Consider the following 19,447-nt stretch of genomic DNA (forward strand, 5'->3'; position numbering starts at 1 on the left):
ATTCAGCGAATTCGAATTTATCGGACTGAAATAATGCGCTGCCAACCTGAGCCAAATCAGTCTTGAAAGGTGCTTCACACCGTCCAGGTCTGCCCTAACCAGTCCGGCTCTAGATGACTTGTCGTCGCGCACCAAGGCACATCGTGCGCATTATACGGCGTTAACGGTAGATCATAAGGCATTCTAAAACCCACAAGCGGGACATCGCTGTCGATAGAAGAAGACCAGATTGGAGTATCTTTCTTGAAGCAGGGTATCATCTCCGCATGGTTGTTGCGAGCTGTATTCTTGGGATTGTCGGCAATCAGCCCTGGCCATAGAATGACCCCAATCTCCCAGCTGCATACTCGCACTTCTCCATTTGCGTTCACCGTTGAACCCCAGGCCTGTGTTGAGAGGTTTGCGGAGGTCACCATGGCCCAGTCAATGCGATCCATTGTAGTCTGATCCGAGAACCGGATGTAGGTTTTAATATGTGGTGCTGCACGCCGACGACCCGCTTCTCGCTTGGGCAGCGTGGCGTTGCGAACATTGGTGGGATTGTCTTGATCGCCAGCCCAGTGACAGAAAAATGGGCGTAGGTATTGAAGCTGTCTCTTCTGAGCAGCACTTTGCAGCTTCATATGGATGGAGCCTCCTGAGGCGTAACCATGTAAAGACCTTCGGATTTCGTCTGGCGTGGGAAATATGATTGAATATTTCGTTTTGTCTGATATACCCGGCGAAGATGAGGCTGATACCGGACTTAATGAAGAGAACAAGGCTTCTTTTAGCCATTTATCCGTCTGTCCTAGAGTAGCGATCGACGAAACCTAAACTGGTTAGTAAATAAAATCTCATGTGCAACAATGTGTGGCATACTTGTATAACAATATGTGGATTTGAGTTACCCTCTGTAGACTTGAGTGGAACTTGACGGATTGTATCTTTCAATGCAGGCCAGCCCCATATCGTCGATTTTGTCGAATCTATGTTGCAAAGCTTCTCCTTTGAAGGCACACTTGCTATCAATGCAGCACGAACAGATGTGAAATCACATTTCTTGAGTTGGGAAACGAGGGAGCCAGTCTTCCTACTTCCATAGCAGTTGAGGTAAGCAATCAAGTCTCGTTTGAACCTCTCCCCACTACCGAATGTAGGGGACACTTTAGTTTTGAGAGTTGTTGCAGGCGAGGCTAGCGGTAGTAGTGGCGATCGCCAAATAGCTTGAGTCATATTTTCCCAGTCACCTGGGATCATGTTGGCTGTATGAATAATAACCCTGCATAACAAGTCAAATACGGCTTCGGGAGGCTACATGGCGATTCATTCATACTGTGCTAGGTCATCATGGCGGAGAAGGACCATCATTTTGGAGTGATGGGTTCCAAAGGGCTCGGGCATATAAGCTGTGATAGCTTCGGTATTGGGATAGCGGGTGCATGCTTCCTGATAAACATTAATAAATGCGCAAAACATTACTGCCAGCACATGATTTCCATACGTCAATTCCGATACGGTTGGGAGAATCCTTTTTCCATGAGCCATGAACTATTTTGACTTTCACGATATTCCTGACATCCTCGTCGAACTGTCTCATAATAAAGTCGACGTCGAAACAATAGTTGAATTGCCAGCATTCGCGGATCAAAGGATCCCCGAGGATGTCCCGTAACTGGATTGTGTCGACATTGTTGCCCGAAGAGTGAGGTAGATCTCGAATATGACTGAGCTGAACAGGCGAACGTAGAACGCGAGGTTGTCGCTCATAAGAATCGGATTCCTCATTATCATATATTTTGGAAACCGATTGGGTTTCAAAATGTTCAGCGCCTAATATACTTGGAACATCCCTTGATGGCTGTTGTTGAGATCCCGCTCGAAGCCTTAAAGGCGGCGTGATGGACCTGCTGAGCGATGCTAGAGATTCTGTGTTTACAGTAGCAGGGTCGACAATAGTATCTTCCTGTTTATGCTCCGATACTCGCTGTCTTTTGACTGGACGATCCATATTAAAGAGAATAATAATGCAAAGTGGAGGTCTGTAGCACAGAGACCAAATTGAAACAGTGATGCACCGGAAGGACCGGCGCTAGTAAATGCAGCCCCTAAGCTATTGGCCATCAGCCGCTCTATGCTTCCGAGTCTTCGTCCCAATCATCCACTCGATTTCAGCGTTATGCGCCGAACAGCCTTGGGCACAGCCTCGCGAAAATGGCCAAGGCTATCTTCTTCGAGACCTCCAGGAGTTTTCTCCTAATACAACATCAAATTTTCTCACCATATTTATACATCCTTACGAAATCGGGTTTAAACATTGACCACGGTCGTTTCGGAGAATTTAGATGATGCATGAATGAAGGATCTATTGGTCAATTAAATGTGTCTATTGAGGTTTATGTGATGAAATCGCCGCGGTGTATATTTGTTTGAAGTATATACCATGTCTTTTCTCAAAAGATTCAAAACAAAAAAGACGAAAAAAAAAGACTCATTGCCTCAAAACGAGGATGAATCATCCTCGGCATTCCGCAATTTAGGCCCTGAGCAAACAGAGCAGATTATCGCTTGCTCTACCAATGCTGCCTTTGCCGAAGCATGGAAGATGCATTGGGAGGATCTCAGTGAAAGTGAAAAACTTGCCTGGAGTTTCCAGGAATTCAAATCGCCGTTAAAGGTGCAAATAACAACCGAGGACTTGAACAAGACTCATCTGGAACAGTCTGTTGCTAGGAAATGTGCAGATGGGGTATTGAAATTTCTTCGAGCAATCGAGACATTGATGGCCGGTGTTACAATTGGGATACAGGCATACCCAGATGTCAGCTCCATAGTCATCGGAGTTGTTCGAATTATCATCAATGTATGTTGTTGGCCATTTGTTTTCCTCGCCGATTTTTGTTAACGTCAGAAAGGTGGCCGTGAAGTACTTCGAATACTATGAAAAGTTGACACAAATGTTGGAAAGGCTTGCAGATCAGCTAAAGGTACTCGATCTTTTTACTCAAAACAATTCTAAAGAACCACTTTTGCATACGGTAAGGATCTGGTTCGAGCCTGTCCAAGACCGGGAATTAAGTTTGATAGACCTTAGTTGCGATTTATGCAAATACTCTTGCCTTCTGTCGTCATGCGCGCCGAGCTTTTTTTAACAAAACGAATATGAAAGGTATGTTCCCATGTTATATGAAAAAGATGATGAAAGTGACTTTCGGCAGCTTCAAATGGACTATCCATGTTAGTAAAAGTACAGTGGGCTCCGTTCGAAGAGCAGTTTGGCCAGATACAATCCAATTTAAAGCATTATACCGAGAACCTGGACAGGATATCCGCAGCAATGACCATGAACTCAACTCTGGCTGTCCATGAAGAAATGAAGAAGAAATCTTCGCTAAACGTTCGTATGTTTTGGGATCTGGATAACGTCTAAGTATGTTGCTGATTTATTTCAGAAAAAGAGAGGAAACGATTTTTGGAATGGATCTGTAAGGAAAATATTGAAGAGACTCATAGAGAGATTCGCGGCAAACGACTATCAGACACTGGATTGTGGCTGCTTGAGGACAAGAATTATACAAATTGGATATCTCACGCAGATACTGGCCTTCTTTGGGTGTATGGACCAGGTATGATGTTCTATTGTGATATCCTTCATAGCTAATCTATTCTATTTAGCTGGTACTGGCAAAAGTATTTTGGCGTAAGTTTATCTAAGCCACAATATTGACCAAGGAATTAAACTAAAAGGAGCATATCAGGTCTCTGGTTATTGACAGTTTAACTAAGAACGATGAATGTACAGCATATGCATATTTCAAAGGAGAAGACAAAATCATGCAACAATCAACCAGTCAAGTGTTGTCTATGCTTGTCAAGCAACTTTGTTGGAATATCGATGTCCTTCCCCACAGAGTATTGGAACTTTACCAAAAGTTGGAGAAGAATGCACGTCAGCCTACATTCGACGATCTGAAATTACTTTTCACAGAATGTGTACGCCATATTGGAAAGGTATTCGTGGTTTTTGATGGCCTCGATGAATTTGATGAAAGACATCGCCGACAGCTTTTGGGATTCCTTTGTGCTGAAGATACACAGCAAGAAAACGTGAAGTTCTTTGTCACAAGTCGGTGGGAAAGGGACATTAAGCAAGCTTTCATTCGCTGTAAATATTTGAAGGTGGAAAGCTTGTCTCGGACCCAGTCGGACCTCGAGAAAGTAGTGCGACATCGAGTGACGAATGAATTAAGCTACATTTCTCCGGACTTGCAAGAAGAAGTCATAAAATCATTGATTGAAAAGTCTGGGGGAGTGTGAGTCAATGAAGCAACCAGACCTCTTTAATGCCTATCACTGATTCGTCGCGATAGTTTTCTCTGGGCAAGCCTTCAGTTGAACGACCTTGTACAAGTCCCAGAGCCTATGATAAAGTCACAGCTGAAGGAGCTTCCAACGGGATTACCGGAAACTTACCTCGGATACTTTCGGAAAATAAATGCGCAGCCTCAGGCAAGCAGGATTTTGGCACAGCGTTGTTTCCTTTGGGCATTCCATGCCAAAAAGTTGCTTAGCTCTGGTCAGGTCATGGATGCAGTGTCCTTGGATTTCAAAGACTCTGGAAGTGAGATGGTTATTCATAACGCGCAAACTCTCACGGAAGTTACAAAAAATCTTCTAACCATCACAAACCTTCGTTTGCCTCGTGTTCGACCTGTTCATTTTTCTTTACAAGAATATGTCACAAACTCACCGACAGCACTCCCTTCAGAAATACGAGACTTTCTTCTCCCTGATACTGAAGTTGCAAATGAGCAACTGGCTATTTTATGTCTTCAGCATCTAATAGCTGATTTACCCCCAGAGGATGGCTTAAGTACGATTTTATTCTATGCTGCCCATAATTTCGACGGCCATATTCGAAGCTTGACGAAGATACCAAAAACACTTACGGACATCTTTGATCGTATATTTGGGGAAGAGCAGCACAAACTTCTAAAGATTCTATCCTGGCGATGGCCCATTGACCACGACAGCTACCCTGATATAAGTTGTGCAGGAAGTCCTAGCTCGGTGGACCCCATGTTTTTCATGCAATGCACGGGACTCGATAAAGTCCCAGAACTTTGGTCTCGATACGCCGGTACTGAACGACCACGTGTTTACCAAGATGGGTATTTACATCTGGCAACGATAGCTGGATTGGACCATGTTATACGGGACATAATTGCCCAAGGCTTGGATGTGCATCGAGTTGATGTTGACGGACACACGGCACTTCATTATGCTTGTGCTGAGACTATCCCGTTAGATACTGTGAAGGCACTTGTTGAAGGAGGAGTTGACATCAATCAACGTACCAGCAACGGACAGTCGCCGCTTCAACTCGCTAGAGAGTTTCGTCATGTCGAAAAGTCGGCATATCTAGAAGAAGTAGGAGCGATCGAGTGAATGTGTCATACTACTTGGTATGGTCTAGCTATTGATATCATTAAAGGTTATACGTCAACTGATGTAACTAGACAGTTGGCCCAAACAATAATCGATATTAGACAATGAATATTGAATGCGAACAACTATGTATATCTTATTATTGATACATATTAAATGAATGCCTACTCTTTTGTTGGAATCGTTAAGTCCTGGCTTTGGATGTTTGTTGAAATCTCAGAATATTGACTTTAAATGACCAAGAACCTTGGCTAGAGATTCTAGTCATCTGAGTCGGAAGCTCGAAAATGCCACTTTACATATGTACCTTGCTTCACAGTAACATTTGAACGAAACCAAGAGTAGGTTCGAAAGGGGTGTTGTGTTTTATCAAAACGACAGAGGATTCTTAGCATGTTTTACTTACACATCAAGCTGTATGTATCAGTGGTAATCATGTTCCCCATGCACTTTCTTGGATATGTCCATCAGATGCCCTTAGGTCTTCTAGGAGAGGAATTATAAAATCGCGAAAGCCTGCTCTTTGAAACTCGTCGTTATCGAACTCCGCGGTTTGCAATATAGGCTAGAGCAAACATTTCTCAACCACATCACCGTACATTGCACCGCTTTCATCATAGACACCCCGAAGATGAAGTGTCTCAGATTTGAGGTCCGAGACAGAGTCAAGTGTATCGTAGTCCTGTGGACTGCGTAAATCTTCTAAAGTGTGACAAAGCTCAAGCTCAATGAGGACGAGACCCAGCGGGAATAGGAAACTGTTATGAATCAACGGGCTGGAAGGCTCTACAAAGCTCGGTATTTCATCGTTCCGAACGTGATATGTAAGATAAGGTTGTGTAAATGACGGATTCCCTCTGTCAAAAAGGATATACTGAGCACCTCATTGAACATTCAACTAATTCCCACAGTAGTAGAAAATGCTAAACGCCAAGTTTGTAGTAACATACAGACTGCCTTTCCTTTTGAAATAAAGGTATTCTCGATGTTGATGCTAAGCGGTTTTCAAGAATTGGAGAGCAGAGTTTCTGGTGACTGCGGTTCTAGTCTAGAGTCGCAGAGTAGCTCCTAAGCAAGTACACATGATGTTTATGACTAGGATCTGACTCAGTGGAGAGATGCCCAATCAGTTGTCTGCTGTCTGTTTCAACACTAAAAAGAGTAGAGCAAAGGTCGTCAATTTCGTTAGACATAGATGAATCATCAATGTGTTTCCGCGAAATAGCTTCCAAAAATGGCTGGATAATTGTATAATGAACTTCTTTCTTAGGTCTCAATGGTGTATTCCGAATTCCCACTGAATTGGTCCATGTTCTTTCTTTATCTGGTAAGTAACGGCGGGTTTGGCTTCGATGTTCCTCAAATTCCATGAGATCTCTTGAGGAACCGCACTTCTTGTGTGTCTCAACCCAACAGCTAGATTAAAGGTCTCTGCGGCAGTCGTATCTAGGATGAGGTGTGTGTCGAACCGAAAACAAATACGATGTCCATCTATACACTTGCAATTCCAGCACCTCCCTTTCACAAAAGACTCATGCAGAGTTCGACTGTATTTTCGAGCAAGTTTCTGTTTCATGAGAGCCGTTTTAATATCTAAAACGTCCTTCGAGACGGTTCACCATAACGTGATTGCTCTACAAGCTTCAGTAGAGTGTCATTCGCAACTTCAACCCGGCTGAGCAGATCCAAATATATAGACCTTGAGAATATATATCTAGAATTTGTCATCTTCTGTTCAAAGTCTTTTGAGAGAGGCTGTACGAGCTAAGTGAGGAACAACATGTTAGAAAGCAAGAAATATATTTGCATTGAGACGATGTAGGCTATATCGAGACTCACGTTTTCCTGATTCTTGGGGTCTAGCACTAGCTTCTGGCAAAGGTCTTGAAGCAATAGTGAGAGTTCCTCAATCATTAATGAAGACTTCGACTTCGTCATTGCGACCCATTCATTTCTTTATTCTAGACTGAAATACCTGGTCTCTCCACATCGAGCTTCTAGGGTTATTGATCAGCTCACTGAGCTCGTCTTCATAGTCAACGACGCCTTCCAGGGATTGCTCCAGATTATTTAGCAGTAGAGCTTTCTGTGATTCAACGCGTCTGAGGTAACCTTTTATTTCACAGCGGTAGATGAGCCCGCGAAAAAGCTTTAGTATCTGCAGGCTCTGAACGTAGTTGTCCAGTTGATTGACGACCAGAAGGAGAACGGCGAGAAGCAGACCAATTGCCTCTACACCCGTCATCATTTTGGATTTACCGGTACTTGAAACTAAACAATGTAATCTTGATCTGGATTGTAGGATGATGGTATAGCTGTGAGCAAAGAAGGCTGAGCAAGAAAGGTGAGCCTCATATTGACACCGCTTCACCCCTCCTCAAAAGCAAGCATCCTACTAGCTGCCAATGACAAGTAGCACTGCCTAATAAATGTATAAGAGGAAAATTCATATATTGTATCTACTGTATTCCAAATACAAAACCAATTTGTGCCTTCGGGAGAACCTTGGGACAAAATGGGAGACTTGAGATCACCGCCTGTTGTCTCTTGTTTGAAAAAGTTTGATGACTTACTTACAACCAGTCGCTGGGAAGGTAATAAAGGGCGTGTGTTCCGAGAGTTGTGTGAGGATGAACGAGGTCGATTACGTGTCTAGGCTGCCAATATTGGCGCACATCAAACCACGAGGCCATTACTCGACCATAGGCTGCGCGGTATATCAAAGAGCAGACAGTGATGCTGTTATAATCTATGTATCAGACGCTCACCGATCTTGAAGAAACTCCGAACAGATCGATTTCTTGTCTTAAAACCAATAGTTCTCTAGGGGAATATGATGCTACCGACGGAGGCACCTAGCTGGAGCATATATACAAAGAGCTGACTGACACCATCAATTGCTTGTTCCAAATATCAAGAATTGTTCACCAGCCTATGCATTACAATAGATTCCAAGGAATTAAATAGACGATTTAATGAGATTTGAATTCTATGACTATCAATATGTCTCGAACAAATTTCCCTAGGTCGCTCCTATTATTGCACATCGACTTGGTCGGGCGATCTCGAGGCAGTGTGCTTGGCTACTAAGTCGCGAAAGACACCACAAAAAATCGAGTAGAGGGATATATGGAAATAAAGACGATAGATCTGCGACGATATTAGATACTATCGCAATAGATAATACAAGTAGAAAAGGCGGGTTGGATGATGTTGAGTCGGACTTGGTCATATCGCACATGTCTTATTCCCAAACACTTCTAGGTGTCAGTGGGAGTATAGACATTCCACCCCTCCAAAACCACTCAAAAAGGAACCCTCTATTCGAGTGTCCTCACTGTCGTTATATAGTAAGCATTCATAGCACTGTTTCATGGACCCGACATGTCTCTAATGACCTCACGGCTTACGTGAGTTTGCACCCTCATTGCAGTATACCTAATCGATTGTACGTAAGCTGCTGAGAGTAGGTTGAGCACATACAAAGTCAACACACTTTTTTTAAACTTGTGCGAGCAGTTGTTTTTTGCCCGCTATGTGGCGACAACGTATCGCGAAGTAAACAGCCAGAAAAACACCTGGACCGTCATCTAGAGGATTTGGCCTTGTTCGTACTTCCTCGGAGACCGATAGACACTGAGAGAGATTCGATTCCATCTAATAAATCTGCACAAAATGTCGACCTGTTTTTTCGAACTAATATCTGGAGACAAAAATGCGATATTTGAGGACCACTCCGATGACCTTCAAGAAGGAAGAATCTCTACACCAACTCAAAGACAGTCTACAGATGTACAAAGAAACGACCAAGATTTAGAATATGGGATAAAAAATGCCAGTAACTGCATGCGTACTGCTGGAGCTATGAAATTGGCAGGAATTGGGGTTTCTTACGCTTCAGATAACACTAGTTACGAAAATGCTTCACAAATTACATCCGCAAACCATGCCTCGGAATCTTATTCCTCCAATATAATAATAGGATACCTTGGGGAGGCAATTTGGTACTGTTGCAAATGTTATGATGGCCCTATTCCAATGTGGCAGCCACAATGCGCAACCCCCAGTTGCTGGCACAGTAAGAGTGCATGTTGCAGCATCGAAACGGACATAAGCCGGGAAAATACCGTCTTTATGTAAAGCCTCGGTAATATGACGGTGACGACTTGATGAGCTCCATTCAAGCCCACCTAAAAGCCATCGTCAGATTTCTTCCACATATGTATGAGTTGAGCGTGCGGATCTCGCGTTTCGGAGGTCTTTAAATGTAGGAAATCAATTGAGATATACACTAGTTAAAGGCTCTTTTAATGTTACTTCTACTCTACTTCAATATCTTGGTACCACTGCTGGAAGTATTTCTTTCTCGGTATAGGATATTCGCAAGTTAATCATTATTTGGTTGTCTCCTGAACATTTGAACTTTCACGACCATGAGACTTTTAGCAAATTATTCCTGTCGGATCAATATCTCTACATCTTGTCACCTGAGGCTCTTATTGCGTACTTTGTGACTAGTGATTGTCACTAAACCTGCGTTTGGCCAAAGTAGCGCGCCTCGTTCCTCAAACATGCCAGCACGACGACCCTACTTGGCTTAGTTTTAGCACAGAGTTACTTTCTAATCCGATAAAACCGACTGACTTGGCTATCCATCTGTGGCCTCGTGTATAGCGCTTGTGTCCTTCATCGCGAATATAATGTTGATTTTTTGCATTTCAAAAACTTTTGGTGAAGCAGACCCCTCACTAAGAATTTCCGAATGCCTTTGTCATTTGGTCAACTTACTGCATTATGGATCCCGGAATGACATAGGACCCGCAATTGCTCTGACAAATAAATTTTCAATTATGCATATGGATAACATATGAGTGTCCCGACTCCCAGAGTCCAAGGCCTTGCGTATCTGTTAGTGCTTCGGCTAACTTCACCCTGCCACCTGGTACTATTCTCAGACTGCTAGATTATGCTGATTGAAGGAGGAGGCTTATGCTTTGCTATGCGTCGTTAGGTCGACAACAGACTGTTGGCTTGTCATATTCACGAAAAGGTGGGGCGATGAGGCAATGTTGGAGTAGCGAGAGCTCCACAATAATAGCTTTGAAGTCCCAACGATACTGGGTGCTCTAACAATAGTGCGGATTAGGAGGCTCCGTCGAGGATGATCATCGAAATGGTGGGACATAGCGATAGCTGCTGACCCCGCTAGAATTAGCAAATCTACGAAGTATTCGGGACGGATAAAAAAAGCAAAAGCAAAAAAAAAGGGGGGGAAATAAAAGTAAGGTGGATCTGTGCTGCGACGCGTAAGTAATAAGCCACGCTTAGCTTGTCCTCGTCGAGATATTAACATGAGCTAGGCTAACGACTCGTTTACTAATAATTAGTCGGCGAGCAGTTGCATGCTTGGGTAGTTAGATCGATGGCAGAATTTTCTTGTGAACCGAAGCTGGAGTCCAATTATCGCGTGACCCCTGAGATACGATATTAGCGCCTAATATTAGTATGTGTGGTAAAGTTTTGCAGGAAGCTTGAAACTCTCCGTAAGGTCAGTGATAAGCTCTTAGCTAACTACGGAGGATTTACACTTTCCTGCCGGTTCCTTTCCTTCCAGAATGAAGTTTTGCTGTATTTGATTTCATTAGAGTGGATTATGCTTTGTTGGTCTATCAGATCAGTGAGACTTCAAGAATGAATATAAATATACCCGAAATCTGTTTACAGCCGTAAACATTCATTACACTACACGGAGAATTGCTGTACGATCAGCTACGTAATCAAACTGATGGCAATCATTCGAAGGAGAGGGTTCGCGTGATTCCAATCAAATAGAATTGTATTAGAACTCAGGGTCCGTGTCATCAGCAGGATTAGGAGTAGGCCAAAATGAGCTCGTTGCGTTAGACTTTAGAGCTAGTAAATAATAATCAGGGCCAGGGACTAGTAGAGGATATGGAGCTATTGGAAATCTTGCGAGAGGATTGGTTCGGACGCGGCTGTTGTGGCGCTGTGGATACCTTCCCTGATGTAAGATTCAGTTCAATCTGAATAGTGAACAGTAAATACTCCCACCGCTTGTCGGGCAGCATAAAAATGATAATCCCTTCCTTTTGAGGAATAGGCGGGTATTCATGCCCCATATCACCGGTTCTGCTGACCAGGATCAAACTGAATTGCAAGCGGATAAAGAGCAATCAATATATCTCAATTTTGGAAATTGCAACTAAAATTGAATTGAGATAAGGAGAATTATATACAATGTTTTAATTGGTGAGTTGGTTTAGCGGTGTGGGTATCTAAGATTACGTTTGCTAGATGCTGCACCAGGCAGTTTTGACGGGCGTGTATGTATGCCATTTAATTTGGCCCTAATACTCAACTCGGCGGTTCCTGGACGAATTTACATGGACTAGCCCCTATTCGGCTGCTCTCCAATATTCCGTCCACCGTCAGATTTTAGACTTCCTTTTACTTCATTCACCTCTTCCCGATCGGCACTATTTAGAAAGTTCTAGTACTTGGAAGAAGACGCCATTTGTTTCAAGAGAGTTTTTTTAAAAAAAAATCTACGAAGTAGTACTAAATCTTACATATTTGTGTTAATTGCGGGGCACGGCGGAAGGAACGGGCCGGTGCGAAGCCAGCCAAGCCCATTACTCTGGTGGAAGATTGTTCTCGTTTTCCTCTAGCCGTAGATGACGTAGTATGTTATTATTATTATTGTAGGCTTAGTAGTAAATCGCATGCAGATATAGCATTGATGGAAAGTCTCCAGCTCTTACCGTTGTGGCTACTTCTTGCTTACTTGCATGTGTGGACTCAATGGTCACATCTAAGCACGATCGGTACTTGCCGAAATAAGGTACGCACAAGGAGCCATCAAATCGTAACTGGATCGTCGAATTTTTTTTAACGTAGTTGGATGGAATTATGGAGTTATACGACGGGGAAGCTAAACAATGATCCGCCCATGTTTCTAGGGGAAGGCTAAAGCTAGAGCTCAGAGGGCTGGGCAATAGTCTGCCGCACTGGACAGACCTTTGCCTTTTATACATTAAGGAACCCGGGAAATATGCGTAATGGGCCGGATTTCTTTCAATAATTCATAAGGATGGGTCAAAAATCCCCTGGAAATATCATTTGAACAATTGGCACCTGTTGAGCTTGTAGCCGGTGTTATGAATGTTCATCACCGTCCCTGATTATGGCGCTCAGGACCTTTGAGAGGTGCCGCGACTCATAACCTGCATGTACTGCATGCAGTTGACGCGAAGCCGCCTCCACAGTAATACTTAGATGATCATATGATAAATTCATACCAAGTAATAATATAGTATTAATAATATCAAGCACGCCTATAGGTTTCCTTGTGTCGATCAAATCGACATAGTACGATAGTCCCTCTCATTAGCCACACCTGCCTAGCAAAGCCAACAGGGATTGGTTCAGCTAGTCACTGATTCAGGCGGAGGTTTAAAGTTTAACAGAGTCAGAGCCTCGCACTTAGGCAGTAATAGTGCCGTACGAAGGACGTCCTAGCTCGTGGAATTCAGCATAGAAGTGCGCAGTAGATGCAAGATTCCTTGTCTCAAGTATAAAACATAATAGGTCGCCACTCCCATCAAGAACCCTTCTTCTACTCGACCAATCGACAGCAAAGAGCAAGTATACAGTATTGCAAATATCTACCTCGGTCTCCTTGTCTCGCGTCGTCGATTTCCTTATTTCTTCTTTATTTTTCTGTTCCTGCTTTCATTAAACATTTTCTTTGTCTTTCAAGAGTTAATTAATTGCTGAAAATATAATGACTAACTACTTTGATGAGGAGGTGAGAGCAATGTCAACCAATCTGAAATGTCTCTAGTAACTGATCAACGACAAACTACACTAGATACTATTTTCCAGTGACTACGATCCCAGCATTGCAGATTCTACCATACCTAGCAGTGATGTTCATCGTGGCCATGAGAACCAGTTGATAATTCCGACTGGTCCTGGACATATCCCTAGACATCAACATGTCCTACCCCGACCGCTCACTGTCGACCAAGGGAACCTACCTTACGGTTCTAGTGCTCCCTACTATGAAAACGTTTGGGGACCACAACAAGCTCCTTTCATAAACCCGTTTGATGTCCCTGCGGAAAATCCTTGCCTCCAGCCAAACATGGGAGCCGAAGCTCCTTCTCGATCTGGAGAAGCTATCTACTTCGACCCTTTGCGACAGACTGGTCTAGAAATGCACAATAGGTTTGTTATGGATTCATCCCCCCTTTCTTGATTGAGTTTCCGAATCCTCTCAATAAGCTTAGACGCTAATTATATGTTTTTACATTCTCCTTCAGTGACGGTTCTTATACCGACCGCAATGAACGATGTAAATGGGGGGATTGTGATCTCACCTTCACTCGACATGAACAGCTTGAACTGCATTTCAAGGTCGCTCATCCGATACCTGATCCCGACACAAAGGTATGCAAATGGGAAGAATGCCGTCGCCGCCTTGGTAGATTCAGAGACCTGGAGCGACATGTTATGAATGTCCATATCTCACCGAACTCTCAAGCTTGCCCTACTGATGGATGCAAGCGAACTGGTCGAAAGGACAATATACACAGACATCATCGCAAGGCACACCGCCAATCACTCTGAAATGACTAAATTAAAGAGAGCGAGTGCAGACAAAACGAAATTAAAGATCAAAGAAGACATGAATTCTTGATTTACATATGAAAAATGGGTTTTTTTAATGGAGAATTTTTGATGTACTACTATTTAATTCGGGCTAAACTATATAGAGGGTTGGGTGGATTTCCTTTCACGGCAAGAATGTCTTTTCGTTTCATGATACCACCTCTATTATCACTATCGTTTTTTGGTACACTTATTTTTATTGACAAGGATCAACACTTTACACATACTGTATAACAACCCTAAACCTAACCCTGAAAGAGCAGAATATGTTTTCTGCCATCAGATTAGCCGAACAGGAGATTACGAGATTCACTTTACGCAGATATTGAGTGGATTTGTTGAATAAAGACGATAAGTAAAGCGGGCAGCGCCATGTGATAGGCCATAACGTAATTTGGGAAGCAAGCAAAACAATACAAACACGAATCTGATATTTGATATTCCTAAATATTGCCTATATCTAATGTCCTGGTGACATGTGTTCTCTTTGATTTTTATTTTGCTGTATGCTCTATCTTATTGTGTTCTTGTTATTTTTGAGATCATAGCCATGTCAGAAAATTTAAATCTTTTCAATCTCTGAGAATTTTCTGTCTAGTACCTCTCTGTAAAGCATGGATCGGGCGATCTTAAAAACAATGTGACTATGATGAGCCCTGAACCCTCCATGAGACCGAAGGATCCCACATTTGACAATTCCTGATCTATGTAAGTCAAAGAATATAAAGGGAGAGTAATGGATAGGTGTCTTACATGTTACCGGTCGTGCCGGGGAGAGACCCGGAGGCCAAAGTAGGCTCGCTGATACTGATAGGATCTAGGCCTACCCCATTTACTGATATCGACGATAGAGATATAGCCCAGGTAATCACGTTCTGGAGAATATCGATCAGGTCTTTCGTCCCAACCTCGACTGTAGCCGATGCTGTGGCGTCTGGAAACCCCTCTGTATCAATGTATAGATTGCAAGTGCCATATGAAACAATATTTATCCACTCGCCGCCATTCCAGCCGTTGCTGAGGCTCAAAATAAATCCCTCGCTTTGGAGACCGTTGACCAAGTTTTGACAGTCGTCAAGCTGGGGATCAGCCACGCCAGTAGTAGATTTAATGGCGAAGTTGCCGCAGTAATTTTCGGAGGACCCAAAGTCATCCCAGGTTGGAACATGCCAGTCAATCCCGTCACGGCGGACTATATCACCCGACACGGTTAAAATTGTTGCGGACAGTGAGAGTGCCATCGGCCATTCGGCCAGCGCCAAGAGCAAAGAGGTTGGGATCTTCATCTTTTGGAGTTCTAAGAAAGACGAAGCCAGTATCAGAAATGCTCGGATAGAGAGAAAATTTGGTGATGCAATATGAGTGTGTGTGTTGCAGGAGGATGCAAGAATCGATTGACTGGTAGGGATCGCTTCTATTTAAACTGTTTGTGCATCTTGGTTACTGTTAATTATAGAATCTGGATGACGAGTGGTGGAAATACTATAAATATCTGAGACATGCGAAGTATATTGTATCCAGATAATAAAAAATTGTGCCAACACTGCCCCATAGAGAGGATTGCATTGGTATCGGATGGTCGAGCAGATGATCAGTTTCCACCATAGTACTATCTAAACACTACGTACTATAAATAGTAGAGAGGTATCTCTATGGACCCTTAGCGAATCCCTATTATCTCACCATCTTTTAAACTACTAATAAAAATCTTTCACTCATTATTAGTGCGCCTTGCACGGCTAAAATGGTCAATTCCAGCATGTCCTGGATTCTGGAAACGTTACCACAACGTTTCTAGGCCTTGATATGGTTGCGTGGCATTATGAGCGTAGCAACGTGGTATAACTATAATTTTCAGGAAATATTACTAGGATAGATCTGTATCTTATACTAGACTTATATCTAAAATAGAAACGTTTCTAAATCAGGCGAGGCAGGGAGCCAAGGAGCTGGGGGGACACACGGTTATGTAATAATTTGAATGGCTCCAATGATAATGCTTTGGTAACGCTTTAGAAACAGTTGTTATTACTTTTATCCTATTGTCATATTTACTGTAGGAAGTATTGCTAAATACAATTTTGTATTATAGCCATATATACGTCTAGATTAGTAATAATAGAGCGTATATAACTTTTTTGAAAACAGATTAAGCAAGAAATATTGCAGAAACATTGCATAGCTGTGTTCTGGCTATTCCTAGCATCCGCCATTTTCCTATATTGTGAAGTTATTGATCTCGACCGACATAATTACTATACTTGGGTGAACAGTATCACTCTAAATGCCACACACAGCACACAAAAACATTGTATAAAAATTAAAAATCACTCATTATTTGGTTAGTCTATTTCAATAATATTCAACTATATTTGAACAGACATTAGAGGAAAGGGCGAATATCTGTGCCAAGTAGATACCCCAGTGTATCCTTGACAATACATGTATATACTATTGTAAATGTTTCTTAATGGGCAGTTTACCTATATGTAAAGTCCAATAATGAAACTCAATTTCCTGAGTTAAGCCTGCTCTGACGGAACGAGCGCTGGGACTTTTTCTTTTCTTGGGGTATGTCGAGGGTAGCTAGAGGAAAATGAGGTTATTCAGAGTGCGACTTCTTGTTCATTTGAAAGATCTCGTGTGCGAGAGGGGTTATCCCCTCGCTGTCAGGCTTCGTTCGTAAGGTGCTTAGCACCAATAGAGTACATGTAGCAGTGATAGCCGCATTTATGGCGTGATTTTCGCTGTGTCTGGTTACTTCACCGCAGTCTACCCCGTAATCAGGATAACACCCAAGTCAAAAGCTAAATGATTACTTGCCATTTTTAAGGTTTGTTATAGAAAGATGCTAGACCTCAAGTGAGCTTCATGCACAATCATTCTAGGAAACATGAGGTTTGCTGAGGCTTTAGATCTTATGATTTACATTAGATGGGTGGCTATTAGCAAACTACCTTGTTGAATATACGGTTGTAGTTGGCAGTTAACTACATATGTACGCCCAGTGACGTGGCTACACGATATATATGGAAAAGTAAATATGCAACCTTAATAGTATTCTGATTAAAAAATACGGGAGAAAAATTATACTAAATCAATAATAAAGCCTGAGTTACATTCTAAAATCTTACGTTATGCTGTCATTACCTATCGTGTTGGCCTTTGCATACGACAATACCGAACAGTCGAAACTCCCTTAACTGGGATTGGTTCCAGCCTTTTATCTTGGATTACAGTTGATTTTTTTACGGCAGTGATTAATTGTAGCGAGCGGTTTGCAAAATAATTAAGCAGAAATCTATTTGATCTGTTCCCATAACGAACATTACGGTCTTTTACTCATATCAACAGGATTAACGAGGGCCAATGTGTCTGACCGTATCCTTCTTTTCTTGAACAGAAGACTGATAACAAGGAAAGAACATGAAGTTTAACCAAATATTTCCATCAAAATTTGACTATTAATCTCCATTTCCGTTGGAAAAATGGCTCACAAGTCCCACCTTTTTGCCCTGCTGGCTCTCCCCCTTAGCTCCGTTGACAGCGGCTTCGCATTTTACGCCTATGAAGGAGATGAATTTCATGGATCCGAGATTCATTATAAAGATGGTATGAATCCTCTGACGAGCATCAAAAATGTCTATTCACCACGCAGAGCGATGAACTAGGATTGGCTTTCATCGGGATCGCGGAAACCTCGGGCTATGACAGATTAACTGTATGTGAACTTAAAAGCTGACACTTTACAGCTTAGCAATTGTTACGTATGCATTGATGAACGCCTTGCCTACTTTAATTTAAAGTCAGTAGCGGCGAGAAATCTGGAAGTGTTTATTATCTCGTCGCAAACCCTCAAGACTCAGCTCGAGCCTGGGTAAACGAGTTAATCTTTGTACCTAATTACCCTCTAGGCTCAGCCGGGGGGATGACTGTCAGCTTTACTAAAAAGGCTACTTCCAGCCAGGCTGTTGGAGGCTGGGAATGGGATGAGTAATTGATTTACGTCAACTCTACTGATTAATCACTATTAGGGCCCCGCGCGTGGCTAAGGTTGTGCAACAGATCAACTTCGGACTCAAGAGTGGATTCATATTTATATACTGTTCCAACCATCAGATCATCTAAGCAGCTCTTTTGGTACATAGATAAACCGATAGCTCTGAGATTGAACCATCATTGCTATAATAAGCTATAGAACTGATCCTAATCATACTTCTGAAAGATGTTATACCATGCACCACTGCCAGCGTAAAACCATGGCTGTAATTTATCTATCTCCTCAGCGAAAAGGGGAGTCGTACATGCGTCTTGATGCAGCTGTATCACGTGGTGAGCAGTTGTCTACAAAGACGATTTTCGACGGAAAACGAACCTCTATGCTCTCCCATCCTAAGAAGTACAGAGCCAAGCGCCTGTCATCTGAGTCGAGGATGTTGCTATCCGAGAGAGCGACACCGTCGGAATGATTGGCGTTGAGGGAGTACGCCCACTGCCCGTCGACAAATCCCAGCATTTTATAGCAGTCGGTGTATGTTTTGTGCAATGAAGTGCGCAATGCAGGGTCAGACAATGGGGCCTCAGGAGACAAGCGAATGAATGCCTGCATAGCGGTTAGTCTCGGTAACGTTGTGATGTAACGAAGGTTATCGAACAAATTCACAAATCGGAGCCTCGATACCTCGTGTCAGCTGTTCAAGCTGGCCTTCATCGAAATCATACAGCATGGTCGTAGGTTCTCCCTGGGCGACGTCGTCTAATCCAACTAGTGCTGGTTTGTCGGCTGCCGCGAAGTTCTTGCGCCACACTACGTGTGCATTCTTATTAGCCACGCGGGCAACGGGATCAACCGGGGATGTAAGAGATGCATACGTATGATCCAGCAAATCTCATGCCTTTTCTTTGGAAGAGATGCGTACTGGGTTGATGTCATATAGCCTAAGTATTGACGGGATGCGCCAGCGTTGGAAACAAGCTGACGAAGCTTTGCGACCACTGGAGCGGCGAGCGTCAAGGACGGGAGCAGCGTGAACCGGACAATCTGCACCAACATGTTATCTAATATTTGTGAACTGAATATGGTGAAAAAGGATAGGGAAAAGTAACAGGGTCAGCCTAGGTGGGCGCTGGACCTTCTACTCTTATACCAATTTTTTGGAGGTGTGTGCGTCTTGCTGTAAGCCGCATCGTCGACAGTCGAAATTGATAATTTTGCTGGGAACCATCTATTAGTATTATTATTATTATTGTTATTGTTATTATTACCAAGCATTCCCTGCACAGGAAACCCTCAACTTTACGAATAATAAGAGTGGGCCTAAGCGCA

The 19,447-nt window shown here is 42.9% G+C and overlaps 7 protein-coding genes across 7 annotated transcripts; 3 read left to right on the forward strand and 4 right to left on the reverse strand.

Moving 5' to 3' along the window:
* Window positions 1-74: 74 nt before the first annotated feature.
* On the reverse strand, window positions 75-1,990 carry BGW36DRAFT_431868 (putative tyrosyl-DNA phosphodiesterase; the record flags this gene model as incomplete). The annotated part of the gene is made up of 4 exons (XM_046221046.1): window positions 75-812; window positions 862-1,261; window positions 1,316-1,428; window positions 1,484-1,990. The coding sequence occupies 4 exons, from the start codon at window positions 1,988-1,990 to the stop codon at window positions 75-77; spliced, it is 1,758 nt and encodes a 585-aa protein (XP_046067411.1).
* A 172-nt stretch (window positions 1,991-2,162) lies between these two features.
* On the forward strand, window positions 2,163-5,727 carry BGW36DRAFT_388130 (uncharacterized protein). The gene is made up of 9 exons (XM_046217197.1): window positions 2,163-2,842; window positions 2,895-3,017; window positions 3,067-3,148; window positions 3,198-3,380; window positions 3,432-3,605; window positions 3,655-3,679; window positions 3,738-4,292; window positions 4,350-5,444; window positions 5,499-5,727. Exons 1-8 carry the CDS (start codon window positions 2,423-2,425, stop codon window positions 5,425-5,427), a joined length of 2,640 nt encoding a protein of 879 aa, XP_046067412.1. The 5' UTR covers window positions 2,163-2,422; the 3' UTR covers window positions 5,428-5,444; window positions 5,499-5,727.
* A 1,293-nt stretch (window positions 5,728-7,020) lies between these two features.
* On the reverse strand, window positions 7,021-7,675 carry BGW36DRAFT_431870 (uncharacterized protein; the record flags this gene model as incomplete). Its single annotated transcript, XM_046221047.1, has 3 exons — window positions 7,021-7,191; window positions 7,267-7,350; window positions 7,403-7,675. 3 exons carry the CDS (start codon window positions 7,673-7,675, stop codon window positions 7,021-7,023), a joined length of 528 nt encoding a protein of 175 aa, XP_046067413.1.
* A 5,381-nt stretch (window positions 7,676-13,056) lies between these two features.
* Window positions 13,057-14,451, forward strand: BGW36DRAFT_465093 (uncharacterized protein). The gene is made up of 3 exons (XM_046222277.1): window positions 13,057-13,255; window positions 13,319-13,677; window positions 13,773-14,451. Exons 1-3 carry the CDS (start codon window positions 13,232-13,234, stop codon window positions 14,077-14,079), a joined length of 690 nt encoding a protein of 229 aa, XP_046067414.1. The 5' UTR covers window positions 13,057-13,231; the 3' UTR covers window positions 14,080-14,451.
* Window positions 14,452-14,541: 90 nt separating this feature from the next.
* BGW36DRAFT_465094 (uncharacterized protein) lies at window positions 14,542-15,407 on the reverse strand (the record flags this gene model as incomplete). Its single annotated transcript, XM_046222278.1, has 2 exons — window positions 14,542-14,820; window positions 14,875-15,407. 2 exons carry the CDS (start codon window positions 15,405-15,407, stop codon window positions 14,766-14,768), a joined length of 588 nt encoding a protein of 195 aa, XP_046067415.1. The 3' UTR covers window positions 14,542-14,765.
* Window positions 15,408-17,609: 2,202 nt separating this feature from the next.
* BGW36DRAFT_363656 (uncharacterized protein) lies at window positions 17,610-18,118 on the forward strand (the record flags this gene model as incomplete). Its single annotated transcript, XM_046214487.1, has 4 exons — window positions 17,610-17,733; window positions 17,793-17,842; window positions 17,879-17,888; window positions 17,928-18,118. The coding sequence occupies 4 exons, from the start codon at window positions 17,610-17,612 to the stop codon at window positions 18,116-18,118; spliced, it is 375 nt and encodes a 124-aa protein (XP_046067416.1).
* A 77-nt stretch (window positions 18,119-18,195) lies between these two features.
* BGW36DRAFT_327645 (uncharacterized protein) lies at window positions 18,196-19,174 on the reverse strand (the record flags this gene model as incomplete). Its single annotated transcript, XM_046212756.1, has 4 exons — window positions 18,196-18,441; window positions 18,497-18,724; window positions 18,777-18,928; window positions 18,994-19,174. 4 exons carry the CDS (start codon window positions 19,172-19,174, stop codon window positions 18,328-18,330), a joined length of 675 nt encoding a protein of 224 aa, XP_046067417.1. The 3' UTR covers window positions 18,196-18,327.
* Window positions 19,175-19,447: the final 273 nt, after the last annotated feature.

The sequence above is a fragment of the Talaromyces proteolyticus genome, assembly GCF_021365285.1.
Source record: "Talaromyces proteolyticus strain PMI_201 chromosome Unknown BGW36scaffold_12, whole genome shotgun sequence".
Lineage (NCBI taxonomy): Eukaryota > Fungi > Ascomycota > Eurotiomycetes > Eurotiales > Trichocomaceae > Talaromyces > Talaromyces proteolyticus.